This window comes from Lontra canadensis, unplaced genomic scaffold (genome assembly GCF_010015895.1).
Source record: "Lontra canadensis isolate GAN:19392208 unplaced genomic scaffold, GSC_riverotter_1.0 scaffold146, whole genome shotgun sequence".
Taxonomy (NCBI): domain Eukaryota; kingdom Metazoa; phylum Chordata; class Mammalia; order Carnivora; family Mustelidae; genus Lontra; species Lontra canadensis.
Window position 1 is genome coordinate 1,278,928 of NW_022631140.1, and position 21,165 is coordinate 1,300,092.

The 21,165-nt window shown below is 48.4% G+C and overlaps 1 protein-coding gene across 1 annotated transcript in view; it reads right to left on the reverse strand.

Moving 5' to 3' along the window:
* CACNG3 (calcium voltage-gated channel auxiliary subunit gamma 3) overlaps window positions 1-21,165 on the reverse strand; it is an 81,719-nt gene that overhangs the window by 1,387 nt on the left and 59,167 nt on the right. Inside the window, exons 2-3 of the mRNA XM_032844011.1 lie at window positions 9,282-9,365; window positions 4,401-4,541 (exon numbers count right to left, since the gene is read on the reverse strand). Of these exons, the coding sequence (XP_032699902.1) occupies window positions 4,401-4,541; window positions 9,282-9,365 (225 nt within the window). The remainder of the gene's footprint in view (window positions 1-4,400; window positions 4,542-9,281; window positions 9,366-21,165) is intronic.

Sequence of the window (21,165 nt, forward strand, 5' to 3'; positions counted from 1 at the left end):
GAAGCAAAGGGAGGTGGACCAGGTGAGCCCCTGGGGTTTGAAGACAAGGGGACCTTGCATAGGGTTGCACAGGGTGAGAGAAGGAGATGGAGAATGGCCTGCTAGGGTTTTCACTGGGCTGACGAGGAGGTTGGTGGCATCTTGAGCTAAAATAAGAGGCAGCAGAGAGAACAGGTTTTGAGAAGAGGGGACGTGTGAACATGTTGGAGGGACGTGCTTAAGGAGGGTACAAATGCAGCTGTCTGGTGGACATAGATGGGTCTGCCCCTGCAGTGTGGGGAGCTAGTGAACCCAAGGGGCAAGGAGAGTTGCTTCCTAAGTCTTTTCATCTGCACAGGGTAAGATAGTGCTTTAGATTAGCTGTCGTTTGAGCATGGGGAATTGGGGACCATGCAGCTGCTGTCCCCAGCAGGCAAGGTGTGCAGACAGCGTCCCCCAGGTGCCAATGGAGAGGCGATGGAAATGGTCACCTGGAGGTAAACTGATTTTCTAGGAAGTGGTAAGAAAACAATAGAACCTGAGGGCCCAGGGGTGGGATCGTCTCTGACTGCCTTTCTCACATTATTTTTTTAAAAGATTCTATTTATTTATTTATTTAGAGAGTGCCAATGAGGGGGTGGGAGCAGATGGAGAGAGAGAATCTCAAGCAGACTCCTCGCTGAGCACCGAGTCTGACATGGGGCTCGATCCCACGTCCCTGCGATCATGACCTGAGCCCCCAAACCAAGAGTTGGACACCCCACCTTTCTCACATTATTGTTCCAAAGGTGGAATGTCTCTTTTTGTCTCTTTGCTTCAAGGGCCTCGTCTAGGCCTTGATGCCAACAATGACTCAGGGAGGTTGGTGTATCAGCTGGTACCTCCTTGTCTCCAAATTTAGGTGATGCTAAATGGGGACCGGCCCTCGTTACAGTTCCTAGCACCAGCTGGTAAATAACCATATCCAGTGGCCGTCTGTGCTCCATCTCTGGTCCTTACGGCCCCAGACTCTTCCTGGGGGGTCCTCACAATCTCCCTACAGTCCAGCAACTAAAGGGTTAAAGCTGGGCCGTTCTGACTCATTGGGGCACAAGTATTAAGGGGGAGTTAGTATTTGACTATGATCTCTGGCCTGCTCCATCTAGGACTTGCTTCTAGAAGGTGGTGGGGGCGGGGTGGGGTGGTCTGCTTCTGCCCTGTGTCCTCTTGGCATTACCCTATGCAGGCATCCAGCAGGCCAGCTGTGAGTTCTAATCACTGAGCTATTTCTAAATATGCGGGTTGACATAGACAGCCGTATGTCAGGCTGTAGGAAACCACAGGATGAAAAACTGCTCCTCTGTCTGGAGTGTCAGCTCGGCTTAAAGATTAGTAGGGAAGACACATTCTTTTATATTAAAATGAACACGGATATAATAAGGAGGAGAGAGCAGAATTCACATGAATTTTTAAGTGTAAATGGGAGACAGACTTCAAAGACATTTCAGCTCACTGAAGGCTGCTTCTAGCGATGCCCCCCTACCCTACTCTCCGCTTCCCAGGGCCATTTTTTTTTTCTTCTCTGCTAGCAGGGAAATTTTGGTGGCAAAGTTTGGGAAGCCCCCAAAGGAAGTCTCGATGGGGTGAGAGGAGGGGGAGCAATTTAAAGAGAGAGACGTAGATGTCAGACCAGGTTAAAGGAGGCAGGGGGCGAAGGGGTTGCCATTTACTTATAGGGGGCTTCCCATGCGCGAGGCACTGGGCAAAGTCTTAATATGCACCATTTCAAGTATTGCAACAGACCTGCTGTAAAAAAAAAATTAATCCTCTTTTAAAGTTTATTTATTTGTTAGTGATATCTGCACCCAACGTGGTATTTGAACTCACAACCCGAGTCATCATCAAGAGTCAATATCAAGAGTCACACGCTCTTCCATCTGAGCTAGCCAGGCACCCCTGACCCCCTTTCCTAGATGGGGAAACTGAGCCTAGAGAAGGTATATCACTTCCCACATTGACGGTGCTAGGAAATGGTAGAGATGGGATTTGAACCCAGCACTGTCTCTTGGCCATGGTGGATTTAGATTTCAGGAACAAATTTTAGGACAGACGAGAGGTGGGTGGGCAATCTCCCGGACTCTCAGCTCTTTGAGGGCAGATCTACCTTGGTCTCCTTCATTGTGATGGCCTCATGTCCTCGCTGAGAGTCTGACTGGAGAGAGTGTGCAGTGTGGATGTACAAAACGAGAAAGTGAATGGTGTTGGCGTGAGAATTCAACAGCGCAACGTCTCGTGCCTCAGCTACTACGTAGTAAGCAGTGAGCTTGTGTTAGGTGCTGTTCTAGGCAGTTTACGGATACCAGCTCATGTCAGTCTCAACAACTTCAAGAGGTCGGGCATTATTACCCCCACTTTTCAGATAGGGAAACGGAGTCACAGAGACGTTAAGAGACTTGTGCAAGGTTACACTGCTTGGAGGTAGCAGAGCCAAGATTGGCAGCACACAGCCTGACTTCAGAGCCCTCACACTTCAGCATTATGCATGATGCCTGCCCCGGTACTAGGTGTTCCATAAAAGTTCTTGATTGCTTGCCCCAAGCCACAAATCCTTAGAATAGCCAAGCAAGAAAGAGCCTTAGAGAGTGTGGGCTCTTCTGAAACTTCCATTTTATAGGTAGAAAAGCTGAGGCTTTTCAGGTTCCTTGGGGAGACGGGGGGTATCCAGGAATAGATCCCAAGCTTCTCGCCTCCCCTCAGGGCTTTCGCCACTGCCCTGCGTGTTTCGCGGTTTCCCAAGTGTCCACCTGCCATCTCTCACAGTACCCCTCGTGAGAAAAAATGTTGCTGGTGACACACTCTTTCCTGACAATCCCCTTGGGGGACAAAATAATGATCTTCTGTACGGGAAACCCAAATGTCAGCACAATCCATTTCTCTCCAGGTGGGTCAGAGCCCAGGGGGTCTGGATGGGCCACCAGTGACTAGAAAGTGTCTCAAAACCACACAAAGCCCTGGGTTTGCCAGTTGTTACCATCAGTCTGCACACAGCGTGGTCAGGGGCCACGGCCACCTTTGGGCTGACCACACCCCCATGGCAAGATGGCGGCTCCCTTCCTGGTCTGTTGCTGGAGTTGGTGTCCAGAGACTCGGAGCTGGATGCAGTCCAGCTTCCTCATTTCCCAGAAGGGGACACAGTGGGGGAAGAAATGGGAGCAAGGTCTTATAGGGGAGCAGGACACTGGGCCTCAGACTTTGGAACTATATTCTTGCTGCTTTTCCAGGACTAGAAAATGATATTGAGGTGCCCCAGCTGGCTCAGTTGAAAGACCACACAACTCTTGATCTTGGGGTTGTGAGTTTGAGCCCCATGCTGGTTGTGGAGATTACTAAAAAAATAAATAAGTAAACTAAAACTAAAACTAAAACTAAAAATATTGTGCTTCTTACGCTCAGCCTCCTTCCAACAACACCATGAAGTAGATACTATTATTAGTTAGGGAGAGGATGTAAATCTAGGGGGAAGAGAACACGGGTGGGTGGAGGAGGGAGGAGAGAGAAGGCAGTGCAGGGGGACCCCTTCCTGAACTAAGACTGTCTCTCATCCCTCTTGCCACCTTCTGGTCAGGCCAGATACTGATTGTGAAGTTTTCCTGGAGAGCATTTTGGGCTGCTGGCTTTCTACCTTGCTCCCAGAGACATCTTGAATATGAGAATCTGAGCCCTTGGAACGCGACATGTCTCAAACAGCCAGAGCCATAGATGAGTATGTCCCAGCGAACAGAAAGTTGGACCCTGTTAAAATAAGCTGAGCCAAGCTGACCCACACATGCCCTCTGTGTGTGAACATAGACAGTTGACTCTTGAACAATACGGAGTTAGGGGTGCTAACCTCTCCCCCCCCGTTAAGAAATCTGTGTTTAACTTTTGACATTCCAAAAACTTAACTGCTAATTGCCTACTGTTTACTGGAAGCCTTACCAGACACAGTCCATTAACACATACTTTGTATGTCCTATGTCTTCTATACTGTATTCTTACAAGAAAGTAAACTAGAGAAATAAAAAATGTCATTAAGGAAATCCTAAGGAAGGGAAGATACATTTATACTACTGTACGGATCTGTCAAAAAATCTGGGTATCAGTGGACCCCTGCGGTTCAAACCCGAGTCTTTCCAGGGTCACATACGCTCTCTTACTAACCAGCCTCTCTCTCCCTCTGCTGACCCTTCTCCCCTATCTCCTCTTGCCTTTCCGTCATGCCCCTGCTAGCGTGTCAGAAACTTTGGCTCTCATGAAAGTCTCTGGCTCCTCACGCTTAACACAAGTCGAGTATTTTCTCTCCCTTTCCTTGCAAGGAACCCCGAATAGCACTGCTTTGTCCTCATGGGCCCGGCTTGGGTTGGGTGTCTGGGAGGATGTCCGGGCTGGGGCCAGCTGCTCACCTGCAGAGACGAAAAAGATGCCCGCGCTGAGGATGACATTGTGTCTGCTTCGGTGGAACTCGCTGGCTGCCACGCAGAGTCCGCCAAAGAACAGCAGTGTGACGCTGAGGATGGGGAAGACACTGGAGGCCCTCACAGCCCCTGCGGAGAGAAGGGGGGACGGTTCCAGCTGCGTCCTTGTTGGCCCCAGGCTCCACCCAACCTGGGGCACACAGTGCCCAGGGGGAAAATAGCACATGAGCAGGACAGGACATGCTTCCAACATGGGCGTCAGACTAGCATGGTTGCTCAGGGCCCTGTGCTTGTGGTAAGGCTCTGCAGTCACCGTCCTGAAGTTCTTAATCATTTTATCTTTGAATGGAGTGTGTGTGTTTGAGTAGGCTTCACACTCAGCATGGAGCCCAACGCGGGGCTTGAACTCACGACCCTGAGATTAAGACCTGAGCTGAGATCAGGAGTTGGACGGCCAACCATGCAGGTGCCTCTCGCGTTATGTTTTAGAAGTGAAGTCTGACATGGAAATGGGGCGTGCGGTGGGGGGCTTGGAGCCTTGACTCACAGGGGATCCCACCACCCATCATGTCTCTACCTCCCCATTCCCCTGGGATGGGACCTTAGCGGCCCATTATCCTGCCCCAGCCGGGGATCACTGCTAGCTTTCATTCCTGGTGGGGGCTGGGCATGGGCAAAGGAAGAACCAGGGTTAGGTGGAAACCCCAGGCATACAAAGCTACACATTCCCCCCATTGTCTCTGTGCCCCCCACCCTGGGGGTAGTTTGACATGAAATAGCAAATAAAAGACACCATGACAATCAAGAGAGAGAGAACAGAAGAAAAGATAAAGCATTTTTGCCTGTGTTTTGAATGAGGAACCTGGGGTTTTCATTTGCACTGGACCCTGCCAATTATGGTGCCAGCCCCATATCCAAAGATTCCCATCAGATCACATGCTGTTCGCCAAAATGCAGAACCTTTCCTGGCACACACCTACATCTGCATAGCACTGGCTCTGGCAATCCTCCCTTAATACCCACTCAGTCACCGAAGGAACAAATGAGTTCATTTATTCATTTGATGATGTCACTGTGCGCCTATTAAATGCACTTGTGCTGTGCTGGGTCCTGGGGTGCCTAAGGTTCTGAGGGAGGGATTCTATGGGAGGGGGGCCTCAGTATGCCCCCAACCAGTATAAAGGTGGGGGTCCCAGTATTCACCCAACTGGTATAAGACTATTTCCTGCTATGTCCCGACCGGAATATACCAGTTGAACAAATTCCATGTTCGTTCGTGTACAAAAGAACAGGGGTTCCTAGCCTCATGGGATCCCAAGTCAGTTGAGTTGATGGGTAGGAACAACTGCCTAATTTGCAGGACCCAGTGCAAAATGAAAAGGCAAGGCCTCTTGCTCCAAAATCATGAAAAATGTCAAGATAGTAACAGGAGAGCGCTGAACACTGTGGGGCTCTTGGAAGGGCGAGCTCTTGGGGCCACAAGGGCCGTGGAAGCCAGACGTGAGCTGGCTGGGGCCAGGGTGGTAGGCTGGAGGTGGTGAGGGGCTGTGGGACTGAGGATGTATTTCTAAGGTAGAGCCACCAGTGGCAGTGGGCAGTGGGAGACAGAACAGCTGAGGACCATGCCTGTGTCTGGCGCTCAGCCGCTGAGCCCCTGGTGCCACCCAGAATGCCACGGGGCACGAGCAGGTGCAGCAGGGGGGATGGTGCAGCAGGAATGGTCATGAGGTCATTTTTGGCCTTGGGGATTTCAAAGCTGAAAGTTGAAGGCTTTCAAGCCCCGTATTTGTGGCAACCCACCTTCCGCTGTTTCTGTTCCCTACTGTACAGAGGGGCTTACGTGCCAACCGCCAGGCGGTTTTTACAATGCGATGACTGGTGTTTTATTCGGTCTCATGGAAAAAGTTTTCTGCAAGTTTGCTAGCTGAGTTAGCCAAGAGGGTGGCCTGGGAGGGGTGATGGAGAAATGGGGGAGAGTCTGAGGGCACACAGGGTTGATGTTCTCTTAAGGACAAGAAAATGGAAAGTTCTTGCTTTTGTTTAAAGACAGCCACCCCAAATCACCCAGTGTTGGGATCTGGGCAGACCCGGGGCCTGATAACAGCGTCCTTCCCATTCCTCTGCTTCCATGGTCAAGTTTTGGGAAAGGCTGGACCCCCTGCTTCCTTTAGCCCCCAGGTCAGGGGATAACCCCGGGGAGGGGGCTCTGGGGTCCTAAGTAGGCACACAAGCCCGACCGTGGGCATAGCTTCTTTATAACTTCTCAGTATTTATGCATATGACCTATGGGTTTCCACGTGGACCCTCAGCCCAGGGCCCTACAAATAGGGGTTGATCTGCCTCAGTGGTTTCAAACAAACTTGAACGTGAACAAACCTTTAAAGTGTTCATTTGCATTGTGTATTGACAGGAATTGCTTGAATATTCAATGGGATAAGTTCAATCAATTAAAAGAGTAGTTTTAAAATTTTTTTTTGGTAAACATGATTATGTCCAAAGGAAATAATTATGGACGTTTGATGCTATTGAACTGCATTGGTTATTAAAGCACAGATTTGACATGGGTGGCTGTGAGATTTGTGACTGTGGCTTAAGTAGCCCTGTGGCAACCAACTGGTGGCCAGACCCCACTGTTTAGCCCACAGATGAGATACATGGTTGCAGGTGTCTGCCTCGAGACATTTGCTTCTGCCATTTTCTCCGAGTCAGGGTTATCTACTCTACTTTCATTTAAACCCATGGGCACATGGTGGGTTCAAAACAAAAAGGTTTTACTGTCTTCCCCCCTTCCTCCCCGCCTTCCTTCCTTTACCGTTTCTCTACCCCCAACTACCTGGGGGTATGTTGTGGTCTTAAGGATGGCGAGGGCCGTTTGTTGCAGTGTAATTCTACTACGGGCATCGGAGTAGGACCTGGCCACGTCAGGGCTATATTACGGGGAGACTCTTGTCCGTAGGTCTTGTGGGCTAGTGAGCCTTATGCTCTATGGTGAAGCTGTAACCTGTCCCAACAGCACTCGAGAACAAGGAAACAGCAGAAAAATCAGTACACGAGTCCCAGTCCCACGACGGGGCGGTCACAGCAGGAATGGCCCCTCACACATTGGAGGGGTCTGGAGAGCCCCGCGGGAACGTGCCCTGGTTCCGTGTGCTGGGGTCAGGGATTCCAAAATCCTCACAGGACATCTGCGTGCTTGCATAGGCTTCTCACAGAGGCTTCCCCTGAACCTTAGCCTGGTTCTGTGGCTAATGGTGAAGCAGGGGTGGACTGTGGGAGGGACCTCACCTTCCCCAAAGGGAGCAAAGTATTTTGTTGGAAAAGCAATCCACCTTAGGGAAGCTGAAAATCTGAAGCTGAAAAACTGAAAATCCGTTCTGGGAGTTGTGAAATAGAAGTTACAGCTCTGTTTCACCTCCAGCGGGGCAAACATCACAATGTTTCATTAAAGCGAGAAGGAAAAACAAAGAGAAATGATGGACACTCAGTAAAACCCCACCGGAGATGACTTTAAAGCTATTCTTCGGAGGAGGTCCAAGCACAGAGCTCCATCTCTAAGCAGGCCCTGTGTTCCCCATACCAAGTTTTTCTGAGCTGCTGGCACAAATCCTAGTAGACATTTGGGTAAATCCTAGTAGCTGCATAGGGACTGGAAAAAGAAATGGTGTGTTTAGGTTTCAAAAATTAGCTGAAAACTGACTTTCTTAATTGACCCTGCTATAATAACTACATAACTAACACTGTTACATGATTCAGGGCTCATTCATCTGCAGACTAACAGGTGTGAGCACGGACACAAATTGTTCTAATTTTAAAACCACTCTTCCTGAGCTACAAGTTACAAACATAATCTTGCGTAGCACAATTTCTTAAAGTTTTTATTTATAATAACAGTTAAAAAGGGGGCAAACTTTACACTTAACATTCCTTAGTAATAGATTAGTCAACGCCTTTGAAATTCCTCTTTGAGTGAACTTGACATGCATTCTTGTTGAAGAAGTTACATTTAGATTACATGAAATGTCAATATTTCTTTGGGCCTGGATCAATGGCAGGTGCATATCTGCCCCTGGACTGTGTTAGTGCTTGTCCCCTGCAACAGAAAGGGGCTGGCCCTATATTGCTTCACTGACACCACGCTGGGCCCCGGGCTGAGCGTAATGCATGTGAGCTCATTTAATTTTCACGAGCCTGTCACATCGATGATGCTATCATCTCCATTTCTGACTGGAGAAGGATAGTTGGGAGATGGAAAGGTAAAGAAAGCAGTGCACTCAGGTTTAACCCAGCCAGTAGAGAGTTAGACAGGGCATACAAGCCCAGGTCAACCAGGACCCAGAGCCCTCACGCTAAGCCACCTTGCATTCTGCTGCCTCCCAAGCTCTGCCTTGTCCCATGTCATATTCAGCTTACCAGCCTGGGGACAATCCCAGGAAGATGCTGGCCCTGCCCCAATAGGACTGCAGAGACGTGAATTTGGGTTTGCATTTAACCTCCCAGGGCTTGCCCCTTAGGACTGTGCTTTACCCATTAGCTCATCACCCATTAGCACCTCGACTCAGCTCTCTCGGGAAGGTGAAAACTGGTATTCCGGTTGAAGAAAATCCCTTAGATTTTCTCCTCAGCAGACTAAAAAGAGCCTTTTAGTTTTGACTCACCTACTTCTCCCCCTTGTATTTCTAGTTCATGGACATTAAAGAGACTCAGATATCAGAATCACTTGAAAGTCTCTGTCTAGTAGCCAAGGTCCCCGGAAGCTCCTTTGGAAGGATCCATTTCCAGGGATGGGTACCGAGGAGCCTCGGAGGCAGCCGGGCAACTGCAGGGCTGCCCGCACCCCCTCCAGGGGAGACCCCAGAAGTGGGAACTCACGCAGGAGATACTCCGCTGTGTCTTGTTCATAGTCGGCGTCTTCAGGGAAGTGATCGATTTTCTTGCACACTCCTCGGAAAGCCCCTGTGGAAACAAATGTGGGCCTGAGCTGGGGGGAGGAGCCAGAGCCCCTGGGTCCTCACCCTCCGTGGTAGAGAACCTCCCCTGGTTGTTGCGGGCTGTGCATACGGTGGTTCATCTGCACCTGTCCTAGGGCACACAAGAGAGACCGGCAGTGGAGGAAAATTAATTAAAAAAAAAAAAAAGCAGCAGAAGACTTCATTTCCTAGAAAATCTGCTTCCTAGACTTTGCATGATGTTGGGATCTATGGAGAAGAGCAAATAGCTATGGAACACAATCATTCATTAGGAGGACTGTCTTGCCTTATCTATCCCCCACCTTCCACTGGGTGAGAGAGAAAAGGAGAAGGAAATGGAATTTGTGTGTTAATTTCCCAGTACAGATGAGGAAACTGAGCACGAGGATTTTGCATGCACTCACACAGTCTGCAGCAGAGCCTGCGTTCCAACCAAGGTTGGGGGACTCCCGGGTGTCAGTTGTGGGCAGGGGTTCAGGAGTAGCCCCTTGTCCCTGATCCTGCTCTTAGCTGACACAGGACTGTCCCCTCACCACCCCCCGCCCCCGGCCCCTGGTCACAGCCAGCTGTGTTCTGCTGTGTGGCCCACGCCTTCCAGGAGGCACAGACCTCACAGGTTCGTCTTGGGGGAAACTGTCAGCATTTGCTTCCTTTTCTTCCTTCAATATCAGTTTGACTTAAATCATTCTGGGTGTTTGAGAATCCTTGTGGGTGTTTGTTAACCAACCAATTAACCGATCTCTGGGGCAGCTAATGGCTCTGCCAGTTCTTATAAATGACAACAATTTCCGAACTCCTCACTGTAACACAGCACGGAATCACGCATCGCTGTTCTTGTCGCCGCCTGAGAACCGGGTATGGAGGGGGAGGGGCAGGGTGGCGCCGTGGACAGCAGAGCAGGCAGATCTGCCCTCCCATTTCAGCCAAGCTACTGTAAGGATTAAACAAGGCCATGTATGAAGATGAGATCATTGTTGCATTTTTTGCAAAACTCTAGGCGTGCCGTGATAGCAACCAGCGCTTATTAATGCTTCCCGTGGGCCAAGCGCAGAGCTGAAACCTTACCTCCCTTCTCTCATTTATCTTGTCCACTGCCCTGGGAGGTAGGGGCTATTGATCCTGACATTTGATGATGAGGTAACCCAGATCACAGTAGAGACTGAGGTGTCACAGCTGGAGAGGAGAAGAATCGATATCTGAATCCAAGCTTCAAAGCCTGTGGTTTTCACTGTTGCACTGTGGATGGTAGCCATTATTATTATGTCAATAATAATCTTATAATAAAGAGTGCCATGCATTTAACCCCTGCTATAAGTAGGCTCCAAGCCAGAGGCATTTCCCAATAAATGCGGTGCCATATGTGAAGCACCCTCTTGCTTCTGATTCTCCGCTCACCAGGCAAAGAATGGACTTGGCACCAACAAGTGTGGGGCGGGGGGGTCCTGGAGAGAAGACTTGCAAGCCTCCAGGATATTCTTGGAAGAAAACACAAAGTTATAACTTCTTCCCTGGTTTGAAAAAAAACAAAAAAAAACCTTTGTTTTTCTCTTGTTTAGATTTTACCGTTCCATTCACATACTCCTCTTAGTTTATAATCCCCATTCCCTTCCAGCGAGCTGAATAAGAAACCAGAATAAGTCACACACGCAGAGCCCGTACCACGTACCACGTACCGGGTGCCATCCTAAGCCCTGTACGTGTTTTATCTTCTTCAGCTCTCAGAACAGCCTTATGGGGGCACCTGGGTGGCTCAGTGTGTTAAAAGCCTCTGCCTTCAGCTCAGGTCATGATCCCAGGGTCCTGGGATCGAGCCCTGCATCGGGCTTTCTGCTCGACAGGGAGCCTACTTCCTCCTCTCTCTCTCTGCCTGCCTCTCTGCCTACTTGTGATCTCTGTCTGTCAAATAAATAAATAAAATCTTTAAACAAACAAACAAACAAACAAACAAAAAAACAGCCTTATGAGGTATCTGGTATTATGATTCCTTTTGACAGGTAAGGAAAGAGGTTCAGTGAAGGGACACAGCTACAAGGGGCAGGTTCGATGGAAGTCTGCCCTACTCCAAAGCCAAAGTTCTTAACCACTATTGTGAGTTATACTCTCTTCCAGCAACGTCTGTCACCAGGTGGCTTTATGATAATTTTGTGGTCCATCCACAACTCTTGACTGTGGCAATGAACGGGACCACTGGTTTTTCCATCAACCGTGGTTTTTCCATGACTTTCATTGGGGGCTACCGAGCAGGGCAAAGGCGGTGGTTGGGGGACCAACGATTGTTAGTTGTTTGACATACACTGCAAAGGTTTTCTTTTTCTTTCTTTCTTTTTAAGATTTTATTTATTTATTTGAGAGAGAGGGCATGTCCGTGAGCACACAAGATGGGGCAGAGGGAGAAGGAGAAGCAGACTCCCCTGGTGAGCAGGGAGCCCGATGTGGGGCTCGATCCCAGAACCCTGAGATCATGACCTGAGCAGAAGGCAGACACTAACCAACTGAGCCGCCTGGGCACCCCCACAAAGGCTTTCATGGGAAGAAAAGGTTCAGGTGAAGATGGAATGGGGACACCACCATGACAGACCAGTCAGAACCACGTGGGAATGAGGAGCCACACACATGCCTGCGCCTGCTTGTGCCAAGAGCCTTCCCCAAGGCAGCAGAGGGCAGCTGGGTCCTAGAGCTTAGAGCTGCAAACACCGGAAGCTCCTGGAGAAACAGTCACCAGTATTCAGGGTCTAAAGCAACGTACTACCTGTTCCTGCACAGCCCCTGGGCTAAGAATGGTTTCTGCATATTTAGATGGCTGGGGGAAAAAAAGCAAAAGAAGAATATTGTTTCACGACAAACACAAAATGATATAAAATTAAAATTTCTGCATCGGTAAACAAGATTGTATTGAAACACAACCGTGCCCCCTTGCTGACGGCTTCCACCCAAAATGGCAGAGCTGAGTCGCTGTGGCAGAAACAGCAAAGCCAAAAATATTTGCTATCTGGCTGAGGAAGATTGTGCTGATCCAGGGTCTAAGGAGCCCTGTCCTGTGTGGTAGGACACAGAGAGGTGTCTGGGCCTTACAGGGTGCCAGAGGACATCGTCCAGACTGGTTCTTCTAAAGGACATGATGTTTAGGGCAAATCTGGGTCACAGAATATTTTGTTTGGCATTTTGGCTTGTTCTGTTTTATTTATTTATTTATCTGTTTATTTTACCTGCAGTATGTTAGTGCCTATTTTGTTGTTGTTGTTTTTTTTTCAATCCAATATGCTGCTGCAGTTTAGAATTCAGGATCTGTCAGATGAAAGCCTCATTGGCAGCTTCTCTTTAAAAAAAATGGGGTGCCCTGTCCCACATTTGCACACGTAAACAGTCCCCTGAAGCTGGGCATCTACAGACCCCTGTAGACCCCAGGGATAAACTTTCCAGCTGGTCAAATTCCCCTCCTGGCCTCACGGCCCTTGACGTACCTACAGTGAATGACCTCCGTCAAACCTCAATTTCTTCTTCTATAGAATGATGATAGTAATAATAACAACATCGTGGAGTTGTCACGAGGATTAACTGAGGCTATAAGAGTAGACGGAGCATCGGATGGCATTCTCAGCACTACGCTTTTAATCAGGCAATGACGTAAACCACTTAGGACAGCTCTTAGCACATAGTAAGAACTCAATAAATTCTAGCTATTACTACCATTGGTTTGAGTAGGTATTTTAGGACCAGACGAGACACATTGGTGCCATGATGAGATTTAAAAAAGCAATATAAAACGAAAGGGAATCAAGAATTTCCCCGAGGAAGACTCCACACGGAAGACAAAACTGCTGGCACCACAAGTCACACACTCATCAAAAAGTGAATTTGGCCATTCATACAAGGAGCATATTGCCAGCTTCCAGAAATAACTACTATTTAGCATTTCTGTATATTTCCTTCTAGACCCCTCCCATGCTTTCACACACAAACGGTTTTATAAAATTGAGATCATGCTGTTCTCACATTTTCTCAGGAGTATTTCCTCATCTCAGTAAATCTAAGAAAGATAGGATGGGGTTGGACTTGCCCATGAGCTGCAGAGGATGGAACCGAGAGAGATGTTGAAAACATAGACCCTGCAAAGACGAAGTGGGGACACAGGGACAAGCACTGTCCCAGCCCGGGTTAAGCCAAGGCCCTGGGGCTGAGAGAAGCAGAACCCGAGAATGTGGTCAACCAGGAGGCGGATCAGTAGGGGGTGGTCTGGGAGCAGATTCAGAGGTTACGGGGGGAGGTGATGAGAAGGCAGGGTGGGGCAGATGTGAGAATTAGGCTTTGAGAATGCACAGACCCCAGGGCCATGAGACCCCAGGACCCCAGGAAGAAGTCTGGAGTGGAAAATAGAGCCAGGGTGCAGTTCCTGACGTGCTGAAGTGAATACATCACAGAGACCGGTTTTTACCAGAGAAGATTACGCCGATGGTTTATCTCTGGCTCAGACAATGGAAGAACACATCTTTCCTAAGAAGAAGGAGACTTTCTTTCAACCAAAAATCCTTCTAAAAGGCCAGACTGTAGCGGGGCACCTGGGTGGCTCAGTTGGTTAAGCATTCAGCTTAGGTGGTGGGATCAAGCCCTGTGTTGGGCTCCACACTCAGCACGGAGTCTGCTTGAGACTTTCTTTCTCCCTCTGCCCCTCCTGCATTCTTTTTCGCTCTCTTCACTCAGTAAATAAATCTTTAAATAAAAATAAAACAAAAGGTCAGACCTTAGAAATATTCCCATTAAAATCAAGAAGACAGAATGCTCACCATTGCATCTCTTATTCACCTCAGTTATGTAAGTTCTAGTGCAAGAAGAATAAAATGGAATTAAGAGTAACAACCCATAGGAAAAAATAGGACAAAGTTATCATTTTTTTTCCAGGTGAGAGAATAGTCTTACTCGGAAAGCTCAAGGCAATTTGCTGGACAAAATATTAGAAAAATGAATGAAAAACCTCAGTCAGGTGACTTCTTTCAAGATACTAAACCACACAAGGAAGTGATGATAATTAAATCATTGCGGTACTGACATTTAAAAATAACATCGATTAGAATATTTTTCAAGGCAGAGAAATATCACAGGGAAAACAAGAAGCAGTCCGTTATCCCATGTTCCGATAATCCCAGTTAAGTTAAAAGAATAGAGGTGTTCATAATTGGAAAATTCCAACAGTATGTAGAGAAAGGTATAAGACTGGAAGTGAAAGCCTTTCCCTCATCCCCAAAAATTCGCTCACCTGGTAACTCGGTTGGGTGATTTCTGTTAACTGAATGTCGAGTGAATTGTGTCTACGCTGAGATCTGAGGGGTAGTTAAAAGTTTGTCAGAGTAAGGGAGGTGTGTTGCTTTAGGCAAAGTGCAGTAGCAGGAGTGTGGTTGAGTGGGAGCGGAAAAGTCATTTGGGAGCTCAGAGTAACTTGGGGTGTTTAGTGGTTGGTCTGGGAGGCAGATCCTGTGCTTCCAGGGGAGAGGTGGTAAGGCGGTGGGAACTGGGGTTCGATGGCTATGAGATCTGAGCTGTGAAGATTGGTTGGTTCAGGGGCACCTGGGTGGCTCAGTGGGTTAAAGCCTCTGCCTTCGGCTCAGGTCATGATCCCAGGGTCCTGGGATCGAGCCCCGCATCGGGCTCCCTGCTCAGCAGGGAGCCTGCTTCCTCCTCTCTCTCTCTGCCTGCCTCTCTGCCTACTCGTGATCTCTGTCTGTCAAATAAATAAACAAAAAAAAAAAAAAAAAAAGGAAAGAAAAGATTGGTTGGTTCAAACTTTGCCCTTCCCTTCTCGCTCACTCCCTCCCTAGGAATTCACGAGTGGCCAAGGCAGAAGATTCTGGGCTTCAGAACCTAACATTCTCATTGGGGAAGAGTCTACAGACCCGTAAAGAGATGAGCAAGATCCCTGTGCTTCGAAGGAAACGGCGCAGATGAGGAGATGGTGATCGTGCATGGGGTGGGGGCCGACGGTGAGCCCTTTGGGGCAGGGTCGGGTGGAGGGGGGTTGTTCGAGCTCTGACCTGCACAAAGAGAAGGAGCTGGTTGTGCGAAGAGCCAGGGAAAGGGCTTTCCAGGCAGAAGTTGCTGCAGATGCACAGGCTCTGAGACAGGAAGGAGCTTGGTTTGTTTGAGGAACAGAAGGGAGGCCAGCAGGGCGAAAGAGGGCCTATGGTGGCTGATTTACCGGGTCACACTGTAGCGAGAACAAGCCTAGACCACCTGCTATGCCAAGTTTGGGCAAGGGCCAGAGAGAGCTTTTCTGGGTCATCTAAAGACAGCTCTGCTTAAGTGCTTTTGGCCTTAAGTCCGGAAATCCTGGATCCAGGGCAGACAGTTGGGGGGTGTGGGAGGGGGGATGGGAGTTGAGGCATTACTTCACTTCCCCCGACCTTCTCAAGATTGCAGTCCTGAAGAGAGACCCTTCAGAGGGGTTGCTGTCCCTTGCCTCTCCTTCCTCCAACATCAGCAGAACCTCCAGAAGGTCTTCCTGGAGGGACCCTCCACACCTGCCCCTGTGGACTGTGAGTGCCCCACAATGGTGGTCCTGGGGCAGGTTTTGGTGGGGTGATACCCTCCTCCCACCCCCAAACCTAATACAGGGATGTCACTTCTGAGTAGTCTCTGGACAGTTACCATGGGCAGAGTGAGGGCAGATACACCTCCCCAGCCCACCCAGACCAGCGGCAGAGCACAGCACCTGGTCCAGCCCAGAGACCCTGCCAACCCAGTGCTTGGAACTTGGCACCCATCTCAGCCACCAGCCCAGCGGGGGCAACCAAATTTCAAGCTCCCAAAGTCCAGCTCAGAGCTCAAAACCAAGGCCAGCTGGAGAACAGAGCTCTGCGTCCAAAGACATAGATCATTTATTAGGTCTCTGTCATGATGACTTGGCCTCAAGGAAACAGGAAAGAGTGAGTATCAGGTTTGTTTATGCACCGGGAATACTTAAGAAAGCAAAAGTGACTGCCTGACTGTAAGCATGTTTAGGTTCTTGGTGAAACAGCAGATCCCTATTACAGAGGAGAAGACCTTAAAGCAGTGGTTTTCAACACGGGCTGCACACCGGAATTACTGGGGTGGATGCAGGACGAAATTCCTACTTAATCTGTCTGGGCACCTGGAGTCTTCCAAGCTCCCCAGATGAGTCTAACTGTTCAGTGGAGGCTGAGAACCACTGTCTGCCAGGTGAGTCCCCTCGAAAGCAGGGACGTTTCTTTCATAGTAAATAATGAGGTCGAAGACATGCCTTCTACCTGTGTCTTGAACTTGAAATGATCGCTTATGAGAACATGTTTATTTTGTCTTATCTTTTCTAACTACACACCGGGACGAACAAAAAAGTAAGCTGTGTTGATTTTCGCTGGGAAGGGAACATCATTTTTTCGGATAAAAATCACACGAGAGTCCAATATGAAATCCTTCACTCTCCCAGCTGAATTGTAAAGTTTGACTTTCACAGCAGGATCATAAAGTAGGTCCTTTTTTGCAAAAAAATATCTGAGCACAGTCTTCATTCTCTCAAGAGCTTTCTTAATCCTTTGATATTCAAATCACTGGATGTGCCTAGCTCATCACACTTCTTGTTGGTTTTTTTCTTCTTGCGTTGCTAACGGGTGTCCCTCTGCCACCCCCTCGCGGGGGCCCATGGCTGGCATAGCACGTCACTCCTCACCTCCATTACCATGAAGCTCTGTGTATTTTGCTAGATCTGCAATCTCACTTTGCAATCGTTTTGCCTCTATTTGCATTGGATTGTCCCATGTTGACAAGAGCTAGCAATCAGAGAGAGGCTGCCAACAAAGACCGTGGATTGCGGGGTACGGAATGGGGTGGGGAGGGGCGTGGGAAGGGGTTGGGAGGGTGTTTTCATTGAGCCTGGTTTTATAAGTCATCAGGCCATTCATGCAAATATTTATATTAAGATGGAGTTTGCTTGCTCGTCCATGCAACCTAGCATGTGTTGGGGATTTGGGGAATGAATTCCTGGATAGTGGGGACCCTGAACTAATTGGTCTGAAGAAGCATGTGGGGTATAGGAATTACGGCTTGCTGCTCCTAGTAAGAGAAGCACAGGAGTGAGTTCAGCAGGAAGAAACATCCTCTTTTGATGTTACTGAGCCGTGGCTGGTGCATATCCCTATTCACTCTTTTATTCAGTGATGTCTATGGGGTTGCCTGCTTTGCATTAAGCTCTGTTGTGGGCACTTGGGGTTTATCAGTGAACTAGATAGGCTAGGTCCTTGATCTCAAGTCTGTTGTATCTATAGTTATTTATTTATTTTTAAAAGATTTTATTTATTTATTTGAAAGAGAGAGAATGAGAGAGAGAGCATGAGAGGGAAGAGGGTCAGAGGGAGAAGTAGACTCCCTGCTCAGCAGGGACCCCGATGAGAGACTCAATCCTGAGACTCCAGGATCATGACCTGAGCCAAAGGCAGTCTCTTAACCAACTGAGGCACCCAAGCAACCCAATCTATCAGTTTTTAAAGATTTTATTTATTTGTTTATTTGAGAGAGAGTGTGTGTGAGTGGAGGGGGGCAGAGGGAGGGGGAGAGAATCTCAAGCAGATTCCCTGCTGAATGTGGAGCCTGATATGGGGCTCCATCTCATGACCTTGAGATCATGACCTGAGCCAAAATCAAGAGTCATATGCTTACCTGACTGAGCCACCCAGGGGCCCCAAGGCTGTTATATTCTAATGGGAGAGACCTACGGTGAATGAAGAAAAAAATGCAACAAAGGTTTCTGCAAAAAGGAAAAGGTCATTTCAGATAGCATTGAGTGCCATGAAAATACTAAATCCTGGAGGGAGTCACTCGGGGAGGGACACTCATGAAGTTGGATGGACAGGCAAAGCTTCTCTGACAAGGTGGTCTGAGTGACAAGGTGAAGCCAACCATGGGGAGATTTGAGAGAACTTTCTAGTTATCTCATATGCAAAGGCCCTGGGGAAGGATAATGCTCAGTGTGTTTCTGGAGCCAAGAGAGGTGAGTAGGGGGACAGCAAGTCTCTGAAGGAGCCAGACGATGCTTTAAGCAGCTGAGAAACACAATCTGATTTATAGTTTTAAAAGATCTCTTTGGGTGCCAGGGGCTTGCTGAGGAGTGGGAACGGAATACACCTTCAGATGAATCATTGAAAGTCACCATGAACCCTTTGAAGAAGTAGCTGGCGATTGGGGGTGGAAAGGCAAGCCAGCCAGAATCTTCCCACATCCGCCCAGAGAGAGATGCCTGATGGAGAGAGTGTCCTGCCTTGGAACCAAGTATGGAAAAGTTAGCCAGGAGAAAGGGACTGTGGGTAACACCTGTCCTTCTCGGAGCCCAGCTGATAGCTCTGCCTTATTTCCGAAGAGCCTGGTGTTGGGAACCTTGCTTGATCAGCCCACTGGGTGGGTTTAGGGTAAAATGCTTTCCCTGGTTCTTAATTATTTGCCTACATGCAGGTCCAACTGGAACACCAGGCTCGCCCAGAGCTCAGGTCCTAGCCAGTCCCATGGCCCAGAGCCTGGAGCCAGAGCCCCGCCCATCCTAGCCAAAATGGTTCTGGTCTGCACCTGTCCCCTGGCTCCCCGCCCATCTTGGCACCCAACACAGCACTGGAATTGTATAGGCTCTGGAGCCGGATTAGCCAATTAGGGATGTACTTGGGGTACCAGCAAAACAGGGGTACAGAGAGAGAATGACAGCTGGAAATTATTTGATATTTGACATTTACAAAAGAGCATGGGAAAAATCAGAAGTGTGTTGATCTCCCTTATTGAATAGCTTAGTATTTTTATTTTGATGGTGGATTATCTATGAGGCTGGGGTGGTCACCATAATCACTTATATGCTTCTGCAAGACTCTTAATCCTGCCTTAGAGTCAAATTCACATTGGAGTCTGAGAGCCACCATCTGTAGCCAGGTGGACACACAGTCATTGTCCCACACACGAAGGACTCAGCCTTGATTAGAGACCTTGGCAGGAGGACAAGCAAGGGGGCTTGGGAGCTTGGGGACTTCATGAATGGCAATTCCCTCTCACCAGATCTGAGGTTGGAAACATATGGGATTTGTCTGAGGTTTTCCAGCAGGTGAGAACTGCACAGCCTGAGTCCCTGATACGCTCTGTGAACTCAGAGTGGGCCTGTCCTTTGGACAGAGTCACGTTCACTGGTGTGGACTTGACTTCGGCATCGTTCCCAAATGCAGCTCCACACACGGTCACGGAGACACGCTGATGCTTGAGGGACGTTCATTGTGCAACTTCCACCCCATCCCTCATGACCGCACCCCTCCGTTTGCTCTCCGACTTCTGCCTTTTTCCAGAACATCAGAGTTGGAATCCTCCAGCATGTGGTTTTCTTAGATGGGCTTCTTTCCCTTAGCAATATGCACTGAAGGTTCCTCCGTGTCTTCTTATTGCTTGATAGCTCACATTTCTTTCTAGCGCTGAACCATACTCCATTGTCCAGAGGCACCCCAGGCATATTCAACCCTTCACCTACTGAAGGGCCTCTGGGTGGTTTCCAGGTTTTGGCCACTATGAATTAAAGCTGCTGTAAATACACGTGTGCAGGTTGTTGTGCGGACATAAATGCTAAGGAGTTTCTGGGTAAACACCTGGGTGTGTAATTGCCAGATCACACGGCAACAGTCAGTGTGATTTGGAAGGAATTGCCAACCTGTTTTCCAAAGTGGTTGTTCTGTTGATGCTTTCCCACCAGCGATGAATGAGTTTCTGTTCCTCCACAACCTCACCAGCATCTGGTGCCTCCACTGTCCCGGATTTTGACCATCTAATAGGTGTGTCGAGGTACCTTGTTGTTTTAATTTGCATTACCTGTTGATATATGGTGTGGAGCTACCTTTCAAACACTTATCTGACACCTGGGTATCCTCTTTGCTAAGGCATCTGTTACGGTCTTTGTTCTATTTTAATCGGGTCCTTTTCTTATTGCTGAGTTTAAAACTTCTTTGCATATTTTGGCTAACAGTCCTTTATCAGGGGCGCCTGGGTCAAGCGTCTGCCTTGGACTTAGGTCATGATCTCGGGGTCCTGGAATCGAGCCCTGATCTGGGCCCCCTGCTCAGCAGGAAGTCTGCTACTCCCTTTGCCCACATCCCCCTCACCCCAAGGTCTCTCCTCTCTCTCAAATAAATAAAAAAAAATAAAAACCAGTCCTTTATCAGATGTGTCTTTTGCAAACATTTTCTCCTAGCCTGTGGCTTGTCTTCTCCTCTTCTTGACATTGTCTTTCTGAAAGTTTATTATTTTTTCTTAAAACACTGATTTGGCACTCCCTTCATTAAAAAAAACCAATAATTCGGGAGACTTTTTTTTTTTTTTTAAAGAATTGGCATTTCTGAACTCTTGAGAGAGCTGGGCTCAGACTTCTGCCCCTGCAAACTCTGTAAACATGTTGCAATATCAAACCCACCACAGTGGAGCCCATGTGTAAACTGTCTCTCCAGAAAGTCATGCTTTTGGATGTTTTGTGCCATTCTGACTCTGCTAAATGGAGAAAAGGGATAGGGAGTCTGCTGGATCTGTTTCCTGCTACCCTGGACTGCTCATTTCAACCTTCGCTGGTCAGGTCTGCCCAGCGCTAACAGATTTGCTCCCAAGGAAATCCATCCCAGGCCCTGACATTTATCCAGCATCTTTTACTCTCTTCTATTCATTAAGCATGGGTGGTTGCCATGGCAACCATTAACTGCACCTGACATCCAGGAATAGTTCTGGCATTTTGAGCAAACACCACACTGGGATTTAGTTCTGCAAGGTAACCTTGCAAC